Source organism: Salmo salar, chromosome 09 (assembly GCF_965601325.2).
Source record: "Salmo salar chromosome 09, fSalSal1, whole genome shotgun sequence".
Classification (NCBI taxonomy): domain Eukaryota; kingdom Metazoa; phylum Chordata; class Actinopteri; order Salmoniformes; family Salmonidae; genus Salmo; species Salmo salar.
The window spans coordinates 152,766,064-152,778,563 of NC_138299.1; the positions used below are offsets into that span (position 1 = coordinate 152,766,064).

At 41.5% G+C, this 12,500-nt stretch overlaps 1 protein-coding gene across 1 annotated transcript in view; it reads left to right on the forward strand.

The window, feature by feature from the left end:
- The window catches only part of pde2a (phosphodiesterase 2A), a 175,542-nt gene extending 163,665 nt beyond the window's left edge, over positions 1-11,877 (forward strand). The window contains exons 21-30 of the mRNA XM_045724807.2: positions 8,241-8,311; positions 8,469-8,591; positions 8,800-8,887; positions 9,134-9,181; positions 9,285-9,359; positions 9,489-9,588; positions 9,762-9,874; positions 10,384-10,422; positions 10,513-10,619; positions 10,744-11,877. Coding sequence (XP_045580763.1) covers positions 8,241-8,311; positions 8,469-8,591; positions 8,800-8,887; positions 9,134-9,181; positions 9,285-9,359; positions 9,489-9,588; positions 9,762-9,874; positions 10,384-10,422; positions 10,513-10,619; positions 10,744-10,993 — 1,014 coding nt within the window. The 3' untranslated portion in view covers positions 10,994-11,877. The remainder of the gene's footprint in view (positions 1-8,240; positions 8,312-8,468; positions 8,592-8,799; positions 8,888-9,133; positions 9,182-9,284; positions 9,360-9,488; positions 9,589-9,761; positions 9,875-10,383; positions 10,423-10,512; positions 10,620-10,743) is intronic.
- The last annotated feature ends 623 nt before the right edge of the window (positions 11,878-12,500 follow it).

Below are 12,500 nucleotides of genomic sequence, written 5' to 3' on the forward strand. Positions count from 1 at the left end.
CCATAGAGAGGTATAATATCCATAGAGATGTATAGTATCCATAGAGAGGTATAATATCCATAGAGATGTATAGTATCCATAGAGAGGTATAGTATCCATAGAGAGGTATAGTATCCATAGAGAGGTATAGTATCCATAGAGATGTTTCCATAGAGAGGTATAGTATCCATAGAGATGTATAGTATCCACAGAGATGTATAGTATCCATAGAGAGGTATAATATCCATAGAGATGTTTCCATAGAGAGGTATAGTATCCATAGAGATGTTTCCATAGAGAGGTATAGTATCCATAGAAAGGTATAATATCCATAGAGAGGTGTAGTATCCATAGAGAGGTATAGTATCCATAGAGATGTATAGTATCCATAGAGAGGTATAGTATCCATAGAGATGTATAGTATCCATAGAGAGGTATAGTATCCACAGAGAGGTATAGTATCCATAGAGAGGTATAGTATCCATAGAGAGGTATAGTATCCATAGAGATGTTTCCATAGAGAGGTATAGTATCCATAGAGATGTATAGTATCCATAGAGATGTATAGTATCCATAGAGAGGTATAGTATCCATAGAGATGTATAGTATCCATAGAGATGTATAGTATCCATAGAGATGTATAGTATCCACAGAGATGTATAGTATCCACAGAGATGTATAGTATCCATAGAGAGGTATAGTATCCATAGAGATGTTTCCATAGAGAGGTATAGTATCCATAGAGATGTATAGTATCCATATAGGGAGGCATAGTATCCATAGAGATGTTTCCATAGAGAGGTATAGTATCCATAGAGATGTTTCCATAGAGAGGTATAGTATCCATAGAGAGGTATAGTATCCACAGAGAGGTATAGTATCCATAGAGAGGTATAGTATCCATAGAGAGGTATAGTATCCATAGAGAGGTATAGTATCCATAGAGAGGTATAGTATCCATAGAGATGTTTCCATAGAGAGGTATAGTATCCATAGAGATGTATAGTATCCACAGAGATGTATAGTATCCATAGAGAGGTATAGTATCCATAGAGATGTATAGTATCCATAGAGATGTATAGTATCCATAGAGATGTATAGTATCCACAGAGATGTATAGTATCCACAGAGATGTATAGTATCCATAGAGAGGTATAGTATCCATAGAGATGTTTCCATAGAGAGGTATAGTATCCATAGAGATGTATAGTATCCATATAGAGAGGTATAGTATCCATAGAGATGTTTCCATAGAGAGGTATAGTATCCATAGAGATGTTTCCATAGAGAGGTATAGTATCCATAGAGAGGTATAATATCCATAGAGAGGTGTAGTATCCATAGAGAGGTATAGTATCCATAGAGATGTATACTATCCATAGAGAGGTATAGTATCCATAGAGATGTATAGTATCCATAGAGAGGTATAGTATCCACAGAGAGGTATAGTATCCATAGAGAGGTATAGTATCCATAGAGAGGTATAGTATCCATAGAGAGGTATGGTATCCATAGCCATAGAGAGGTGTAGTATCCATAGAGAGGTGTAGTATCCATAGAGAGGTGTAGTATCCATAGAGATGTATCCATAGAGAGGTGTAGTATCCATAGAGAGGTATAGTATCCATAGAGATGTATAGTATCCATAGAGATGTATAGTATCCATAGAGAGGTATAGTATCCATAGAGATGTTTCAATAGAGAGGTATAGTATCCATAGAGATGTATAGTATCCATAGAGATGTATAGTATCCATAGAGATGTATAGTATCCATAGAGAGGTATAGTATCCATAGAGAGGTATAGTATCCACAGAGAGGTATAGTATCCATAGAGAGGTATAGTATCCATAGAGAGGTATAGTATCCATAGAGATGTATAGTATCCATAGAGATGTATCCATAGAGATGTATAGTATCCACAGAGATGTATAGTATCCATAGAGAGGTATAGTATCCATAGAGAGGTATAGTATCCACAGAGATGTATAGTATCCATAGAGATGTATAGTATCCATAGAGATGTATAGTATCCACAGAGATGTATAGTATCCATAGAGATGTATAGTATCCATAGAGATGTATAGTATCCATAGAGATGTATCCATAGAGATGTATAGTATCCATAGAGAGGTATAATATCCATAGAGATGTATAGTATCCATAGAGAGGTATAATATCCATAGAGATGTATAGTATCCATAGAGAGGTATAGTATCCACAGAGAGGTATAGTATCCATAGAGAGGTATAGTATCCATAGAGAGGTATAGTATCCATAGAGAGGTATAGTATCCATAGAGAGGTATAGTATCCATAGAGATGTTTCCATAGAGAGGTATAGTATCCATAGAGATGTATAGTATCCACAGAGATGTATAGTATCCATAGAGAGGTATAGTATCCATAGAGATGTATAGTATCCATAGAGATGTATAGTATCCACAGAGATGTATAGTATCCACAGAGATGTATAGTATCCATAGAGAGGTATAGTATCCATAGAGATGTTTCCATAGAGAGCTATAGTATCCATAGAGATGTATAGTATCCATATAGAGAGGTATAGTATCCATAGAGATGTTTCCATAGAGAGGTATAGTATCCATAGAGATGTTTCCATAGAGAGGTATAGTATCCATAGAGAGGTATAATATCCATAGAGAGGTGTAGTATCCATAGAGAGGTATAGTATCCATAGAGATGTATAGTATCCATAGAGAGGTATAGTATCCACAGAGAGGTATAGTATCCATAGAGAGGTATAGTATCCATAGAGAGGTATAGTATCCATAGAGAGGTATAGTATCCATAGAGAGGTATAGTATCCATAGAGATGTTTCCATAGAGAGGTATAGTATCCATAGAGATGTATAGTATCCACAGAGATGTATAGTATCCATAGAGAGGTATAGTATCCATAGAGATGTATAGTATCCATAGAGATGTATAGTATCCATAGAGATGTATAGTATCCACAGAGATGTATAGTATCCACAGAGATGTATAGTATCCATAGAGAGGTATAGTATCCATAGAGATGTTTCCATAGAGAGCTATAGTATCCATAGAGATGTATAGTATCCATATAGAGAGGTATAGTATCCATAGAGATGTTTCCATAGAGAGGTATAGTATCCATAGAGATGTTTCCATAGAGAGGTATAGTATCCATAGAGAGGTATAATATCCATAGAGAGGTGTAGTATCCATAGAGAGGTATAGTATCCATAGAGATGTATAGTATCCATAGAGAGGTATAGTATCCATAGAGATGTATAGTATCCATAGAGAGGTATAGTATCCACAGAGAGGTATAGTATCCATAGAGAGGTATAGTATCCATAGAGAGGTATAGTATCCATAGAGATGTTTCCATAGAGAGGTATAGTATCCATAGAGATGTATAGTATCCATAGAGATGTATAGTATCCATAGAGAGGTATAGTATCCATAGAGATGTATAGTATCCATAGAGATGTATAGTATCCATAGAGATGTATAGTATCCACAGAGATGTATAGTATCCACAGAGATGTATAGTATCCATAGAGAGGTATAGTATCCATAGAGATGTTTCCATAGAGAGGTATAGTATCCATAGAGATGTATAGTATCCATATAGAGAGGTATAGTATCCATAGAGATGTTTCCATAGAGAGGTATAGTATCCATAGAGATGTTTCCATAGAGAGGTATAGTATCCATAGAGAGGTATAATATCCATAGAGAGGTGTAGTATCCATAGAGAGGTATAGTATCCATAGAGATGTATAGTATCCATAGAGAGGTATAGTATCCATAGAGATGTATAGTATCCATAGAGAGGTATAGTATCCACAGAGAGGTATAGTATCCATAGAGAGGTATAGTATCCATAGAGAGGTATAGTATCCACAGAGAGGTATAGTATCCATAGAGAGGTATAGTATCCATAGAGAGGTATAGTATCCATAGAGATGCTTCCATAGAGAGGTATAATATCCATAGAGAGGTGTAGTATCCATAGAGGTTTCATATCCATAGAGATGTATAGTTTCAATTTCAGATTCAAGTTTTAATGTGCACAAGCACAGTGAATGTTTTTTCCTGCAGCTCTAACCCCAACAATGCAGTAACCAATAACAATGTAGTATTAAAAATAACAAGGTAGAACAAAAACACACTAAAAATAAGAAATAAGAAGATCATGATAAAGTAAACATACTATTTTTTATTTATTTCACCTTTATTTAACCAGGTAGGCCAGTTGAGAACAAGTTCTCATTTACAACTGCGACCTGGCCAAGATAGTTACACATGGGATAAACAAAAGTACATTCAATAACAATATAAAAATCTATATACACTGTGTGCAAATGGAGTAAGGAGGTAAGGCAATAAATAGGCCATAGTAGCGAAGTAAATACAATTTAGCAAATTAACACTGGAGTGATAGATGTGCAGATGATGATGTGCAAGTAGAAATACTGGTGTGCAAAAAAGTAAATATTAACAATATGGGGATGAGGTAGGTAGTTGGATGGGCTATTTACAGATGGGGTGTGTACAGCTGCAGAGATCGGTGAGCTGCTCAGATAGCTGCTGCTTGAAGTTAGTGAGGGAGATATGTCTCCAACTTCAGCAATTTTTGCAAATTTTGTTCCAGTCATTGGCAGTAGAGACCTGGAAGGAAAGGCGGCCAAATGTGGAATTGGCTTTGGGCGTGACCAGTGAGATATACCTGCTGGAGCGCGTGCTACGGGTGGGTGCTGCTACGGTGACCAGTGAGCTGAGATAAGGCGGAGCTTTACCTAGAAAAGACTTATAGATGACCTGGAGCCAGTGGGTCTTGCAACGAATATGTAGCGAGGGCCAGCCAACGAGAGCATACAGGTCGCAGTGGTGGGTAGTATATGGGGCTTTGGTGACAAAACAGATGGCACTGTGATAGACTGCATCCAGTTTGCTGAGTAGAGTGCTGGAGGCTATTTTGTAAATGACACCGCCGAAGTTGAGGATCGGTAGGATGGTCAGTTTTACAAGGGTATGTTTGTCAGCGTGAGTGAAGGAGGCTTTGTTTTGCGAAATAGGAAGCCGATTCTAGATTTAATTTTGGATTGGAGATGTTTAATATGAGTCTGGAAGGAGAGTTTACAGACTAGCCAGACACCTAGGTATTTATATTTGTCCACATATTCTAAGTCAGAACCGTCCAGAGTAGTGATGCTAGTCGGGCGGTCAGGTGCGGGCAGCGATCGGTTGAAGAGCATGCATTTAGTTTTACTAGCGTTTAAGAGCAGTTGGAGGCCACGGAAGGAGTGTTGTATGGCATTGAAGCTCGTTTGGAGGTTTGTTAACCTGTTGGGGCTAGGGGGCAGTATTTGCACGGCCGGATAAAAAACGTACCCGATTTAAACTGGTTACTACTCTTGCCCAGAAACGAGAATATGCATATAATTAGTAGATGTGGATAGAAAACACTCTAAAGTTTCTAAAACTGTTTGAATGGTGTCTGTGAGTATAACAGAACTCATATGGCAGGCAAAAACCTGAGAAGATTCCATACAGGAAGTGCCCTGTCTGACAATTTGTTGTCCTTCTGTTGCATCTCTATCGAAAATACTCTGCTGTAACGTGACATTTTCTAAGGCTTCCATTGGCTCTCAGAAGGCGCCAGAAAGTGTAATGGGGTGTCATCGCCATTGAGGGCTTCTGCTATTATAAAGTTGTCAACTGTGCTGCGATTCCTATGTGTTGGGAGCAATCAGACAATGATCAGACTATTCACTTCTTCAAGAAGGTTTGTAAATGGCTTAACTAGCACCATCTAGTGGCCACAACAAATCAATTACATGTTATTTTGTTCAGCATTTCAACACTGCAGGTGGCGGTAAATCACCAATTGGATCATTATGCTTCTTTTAAACACAAAAGAAGAAGACAATGGACTACTTTAAAATGGAGGTAGCCTCAAAAGGTACACCAATGCTGTCACAGATCCCGTAATGGTACAGACACAAAGATAAGACCTCTTTCCATCTGTATGTGCATATCCAACAATCTTCCTTGGAATAAAGGGAAAACCTAGTCAGTTATACAACTGAATGTATCTTCCACATTTAACCCAACCCCTCTGAATCAGAGAGGTGCGGGGGGGGGGCTGCCTTAATCAAGGTCTTCGGTGCCCGAGGAACTGCCTTGATCAGGGGCAGAACGACAGCTCAGGGATTCGATCCAGCAACCTTTCGGTTGCTGGCCCAATGCTCTAACCACTAGGCTACCTGCAGCCCCACACAGTTTTGACCACTAATAGTAAAACTGATATGGGGGTTATTCAGCCAGACTGCAAACAGTCTTGTTGTTCCTGCTGTACTGCGTCTAATATCTATCTCTCCTGCGTCTATCTATCTCTCCTGCATCTAATATCTATCTCTCCTGTGTCTAATATCTATCTCTCCTGATTCTAATATCTATCTCTCCTGCGTCTAATATCTATCTCTCCTGTGTCTAATATCTATCTCTCCTGTGTCTAATATCTATCTCTCCTGATTCTAATATCTATCTCTCCTGCGTCTAATATCTATCTCTCCTGTGTCTAATATCTATCTCTCCTGTGTCTAATATCTATCTCTCCTGTGTCTAATATCTATCTCTCCTGTGTCTAATATCTCTCATGTGTCTAATATCTATCTCTCCTGTGTCTAATATCTATCTCTCCTGTGTCTAATATCTATCTCTCCTGTGTCTAATATCTATCTCTCCTGTGTCTAATATCTATCTCTCCTGTGTCTAATATCTCTCATGTGTCTAATATCTATCTCTCCTGTGTCTAATATCTATCTCTCCTGTGTCTAATATCTATCTCTCCTGTGTCTAATATCTCTCATGTGTCTAATATCTATCTCTCCTGGTTCTAATATCTATCTCTCCTGTGTCTAATATCTATCTCTCCTGCGTCTAATATCTATCTCTCCTGCGTCTAATATCTATCTCTCCTGCGTCTAATATCTATCTCTCCTGTGTCTAATATCTATCTCTCCTGTGTCTAATATCTATCTCTCCTGTGTCTAATATCTATCTCTCCTGTGTCTAATATCTCTCATGTGTCTAATATCTATCTCTCCTGTGTCTAATATCTATCTCTCCTGTGTCTAATATCTATCTCTCCTGTGTCTAATATCTATCTCTCCTGTGTCTAATATCTATCTCTCCTGGTTCTAATATCTATCTCTCCTGTGTCTAATATCTATCTCTCCTGCGTCTAATATCTATCTCTCCTGTGTCTAATATCTATCTCTCCTGTGTCTAATATCTATCTCTCCTGCGTCTAATATCTATCTCTCCTGCGTCTAATATCTATCTCTCCTGCGTCTAATATCTATCTCTCCTGTGTCTAATATCTATCTCTCCTGTGTCTAATATCTATCTCTCCTGGTTCTAATATATATCTCTCCTGTGTCTAATATCTATCTCTCATGGTTCTAATATCTATCTCTCATGCGTCTAATATCTATCTCTCCTGCGTCTAATATCTATCTCTCCTGTGTCTAATATCTATCTCTCCTGTGTCTAATATCTATCTCTCCTGGTTCTAATATATATCTCTCCTGTGTCTAATATCTCTCCTGTGTCTAATATCTCTCCTGTGTCGAATATCTCTCCTGTGTCTAATATCTATCTCTCCTGTGTCTAATATCTCTCCTGTGTCTAATATCTATCTCTCCTGTGTCTAATATCTATCTCTCCTGTGTCGAATATCTCTCCTGTGTCTAATATCTATCTCTCCTGTGTCTAATATCTCTCCTGTGTCTAATATCTCTCCTGTGTCTAATATCTCTCCTGTGTCTAATATCTCTCCTGTGTCTAATATCTCTCCTGTGTCTAATATCTATCTCTCCCGTGTCTAATATCTATCTCTCCTGTGTCTAATATCTATCTCTCCTGTGTCTAATATCTATCTCTCCTGTGTCTAATATCTATCTCTCCTGTGTCTAATGTCTAATTCTCCTGTGTCTAATATCTATCTCTCCTGTGTCTAATATCTATCTCTCCTGGTTCTAATATATATCTCTCCTGTGTCTAATATCTATCTCTCCTATGTCTAATATCTATCTCTCATGGTTCTAATATCTATCTCTCCTGTGTCTAATATCTATCTCTCCTGCGTCTAATATCTATCTCTCCTGCGTCTAATATCTATCTCTCCTGTGTCTAATATCTATCTCTCCTGTGTCTAATATCTATCTCTCCTGTGTCTAATATCTCTCATGTGTGTCTCCAGGGTATCCTGAGTATGTTTGAGGACATGGGCTTTATCAACACCTATAAGATTGACCTGCACACTCTGGCCAGGTATATATCTCTCTCTCTACCTCTCTCTCTCTCTCTCTCTCTACCTCTACCTCTCTACCTCTACCTCTCTACCTCTATACCTCTACCTCTCTACCTCTCTCTCGTTGTTGCTATGTTGATGAAGTGGTGATTGATTGTGTGGTTGTCATGGTTGCAGGTTCTGTCTGATGGTGAAGAAGGGTTACAGAGATCCTCCCTATCACAACTGGACTCACGCCTTCTCCGTCTCTCACTTCTGTTATCTCCTCTACAAGAACCTGGGCCTGGCCAACTACCTGGAGTAAGTAGACATACTACACCATCTACCCTATACCCTAACCCTATATACTACACCCTACCTCAAGTTAGTAGTAACCCTGGCACCCTTTATCCTATAATCTACACCCTATAACCATATAACCATACACCCTATAACCATACTCACTACAATTTACACCCCTGCACCCTACAGTCTAACCTCCTACCCCTCCCTCTATCCCTGTCTGTAGGAATATAGAGATCTTTGCTCTCTTTGTCTCCTGTATGTGCCATGACCTGGACCACCGTGGGACTAACAACTCCTTTCAAGTGGCCTCGGTAAGACTGCTCAAACACACACACACACAACCTATAACAGTCATACATGAAGGCACAGCTTTCATAAGACCCCTCAAACACACACACACACACACACACATACAAGGTATAGCACCGGTCAAACACATAGTAGGAAAACTCAGGGAAAGACTGTGGTTAGACACTTCAGTTATTACAGCGGCATAGAGAGCAGACTGAGAGGTGGTCTATCTATGTAATAATGTGTTCTGTCTTCTTCCTCTACAGCAATCTGTTCTGGCTGCCCTCTACAGCTCAGAGGGCTCTGTGATGGAGGTAAGTACTCACACACACACACGCACATCTCTGGGACTATAGTGACACCTAGTGGCCAGCCTTCATCCTCCTATCCCATAATAACCTGTGTTTGTTTCCACAGCGACACCACTTTGCCCAAGCCATAGCCATTCTGAACACCCACGGCTGCAACATCTTCGACAAGTTCTCCAGAAAGGTCAGTTTCTCTGCAGTCTGGGATCCCACACTGATTGTCTCCTGACCCAGGACACCCAGGACTTTTATAGGGTGTGTGTGTGTTTGTGTGAGTGTGTGTTGTGTTAACTTGTGTGTGTGTGGTTGTCAGGACTACCAGAGGATGTTGGACCTGATTAGGGATATCATCCTGGCCACTGACCTGGCTCACCACCTCCGCATCTTCCCCGACCTGCAAAGGATGGCTGACGGTAAGGCTGTGTGTGTGTGTGTGTGTGTGTGTGTGTGTGTGTGTGTGTGTGTGTGTGTGTGTGTGTGTGTGTGTGTGTGTGTGTGTGTGTGTGTGTGTGTGTGTGTGTGAGTATAATAGTATTTCATTCTCTCTCCCTTTCTGTTTGTACGTGTGTGTGTGTGTGTGTGTTAGCTGGCTACAACCCCAGGAATCAGACCCACCGTTCTCTGCTGCTGTGCCTGCTGATGACCTCATGCGACCTGTCAGACCAGACCAAGGGCTGGAAGACCACCCGCAAGATCGCTGTGAGGAACCCTAAAGTTTACTTACCCTAGCCTCAACCCTAAAGCTAATGCTAACACTAACCTCAAACCTAAAGCTAATGCTAACCCTAGCCTCAACCTTACAGCTAATGCTAACCCTAGCCTCAACCCTAAAGTTAATGCTAACCCTCAACCCTAAAGCTAATGCTAACCCTAGCCTCAACACTAAAGCTAATGCTAACCCTAGCCTCCATCCTAAAACAAATGCTAAATGTACACTCAAACCTAAAGTTAATGCTAACCCTAGCCTCAACCCTAAAGCTAATGCTAACCTTAGCCTCAACTCTAAAGTTAATGCTAACCCTTATCCTTAAAGCTAATGCTAACCCTAGACTCAACCCTAAAGCTAATGCTAACCATAACTCTCGCCTCAACCACAACACTAACCCCAACCCTAACCCTAGCTTCATGTCCACATCACGGTTCAACCCTAACCTCAGACCCTAGTTAACCTTTGACCCTAAACCTCTTTCTGTCCTCTGTGTATTCAGGAGCTGATCTATAAAGAGTTCTTCTCCCAGGGGGATCTGGTATGTGTGCTACACTTTATTCCTGTACTGTATATGTGTGTATGTGTGTTGGGGGTGTATCTGACGTGTGTAACTTACTTGTGTGTGCAGGAGAAGGCGATGGGGAATCGTCCCAGTGAGATGATGGACAGAGAGAAGGCCTACATCCCAGAGCTACAGATCAGCTTCATGGAACACATCGCCATGCCCATCTACAAGTAAGAGCGAATCACAACACAGCGTTTATCACCACTGACCAAATCACAACTCAGCATTTATCACTAGTGACCCACAGCACTTGCACCACCTAATGTTGTGTCCCCCGCCCCTGTGCCCTGACAGGCTGCTGTCAGAGCTGTTACCAGGGGCATCAGAGCTGTATGAGCGTGTAGCGACCAATCGAGTGCAGTGGACAAAAGTCTCCCACAAGTTCACCGTCCGTGGATTGCCTAGCAACAATAGCCTCGACTTCCTGGATGAAGAGTATGAGCTGCTGCAATCCCAGGGTGCACTGGGGGATGACAGCCACTGCGATGACACCCACTGCCTCAACGGTTGCCTGGATGATGTGGTTGGGGGGAGGGGCCAGTGAACACACCAACCAATGGGAGGGTAGCCAGTGCCATCTCTAGGCCAATAGAAACATAAGGAAACGATTCCCTTTTTATGTCCTCAGGCGGAGAGGGCGAGACTCTGAGACAGTTTGACATTTGACTGACAGCTGTCAATCTCTGAGGCTGAGCAAGAAGGAGTGAACTCAGGAGGGACAATTCAGATGAATCATTTGACAGGAGTTGATTCTGACTGTAGATGCTAAATGTGACTGAACTCCTGTGAGGAAAGTAGAAAGTATTGTTGATTCTGGAAATGATCATTTTCATAACGAAGGTCACCGTTCATATTGTTCTGAGTTTCTGTTTTACACACAGGCTCCCAGACACCTAACAGGTCAATACCCATGTAATAACACATACCTTTCTTAGTTAACAGAAAGCTATGTAGTACGAAGGACAGTTAAGGAATCTGTTGGTTTATGTTGTTTTAAGATCATCAGAATCCTTCCCACCAGCCCACACACACCCTGATCAGCTGCTATGTCACTCATACGACTGCTTATGTATGCTGTATGTAGCCTACACCACGTGTGTTTCTCCCTTTATCTCAGCCAGTATTGGATTTATTTTTTATATCTTAGGCATCATGTAAGTCTTTAGTTTGCCAATTATTGTATTTGTTAGTATATTTGTTAGTATATTTGTTAGTATATATGGAGCTCATTCATGGCCATACCATGCCCAGTGGTCAATGAGGGAAACTGTATCTGCAGTGTCAGGTAATGTGAGTGTAAGTTCCCGCTTTTGGAGATGGGGACAGTTTCACAGTCAATGATCACTGGTCAGTGCCATCCTCATTAGCTGAAGTCACACACACACACACCACCACCACCACCACCACCACCACCACCACCACCACCACACCACCACCACCACCACCAACCACCACCACCACCACCACCACCACCACCCACCACCAACCACCACCACCCACCACCACCCACCACCACCCACCACCACCCCCACCACCACCACCCACCACAACCACCACCACCCACAACTACCACCACCAACAACCAACCACCACCACCACCCACAACCACCACCACCCACAACAACAACTACCACCACCACCACCACCACCAACCACCACAAACAACAACAACCAACCACCACCACCACCACCAACTACCACCACCACCACCACCACCACCACCAAACAACCAGCAACAACCACCAACCACCACCAAACAACCAGCAACAACCACCAACCACCACCAACAACCAACCACCACCACCACCACCACCAACAACCAACCACCACCAACAACAACAACCACCAACCACCACCACCACCACCACCACCACCACCAACAACCAACCACCAACAACAACCAACCAACCACCACCACCAACAACCAACCACCACCACCACCAACAACCACCACCACCACCAACAACCAACCACCAACAACAACCAACCAACCACCACCACCAACAACCACCACCACAACCAAATAACCACAAACAACCAACCACCACCAA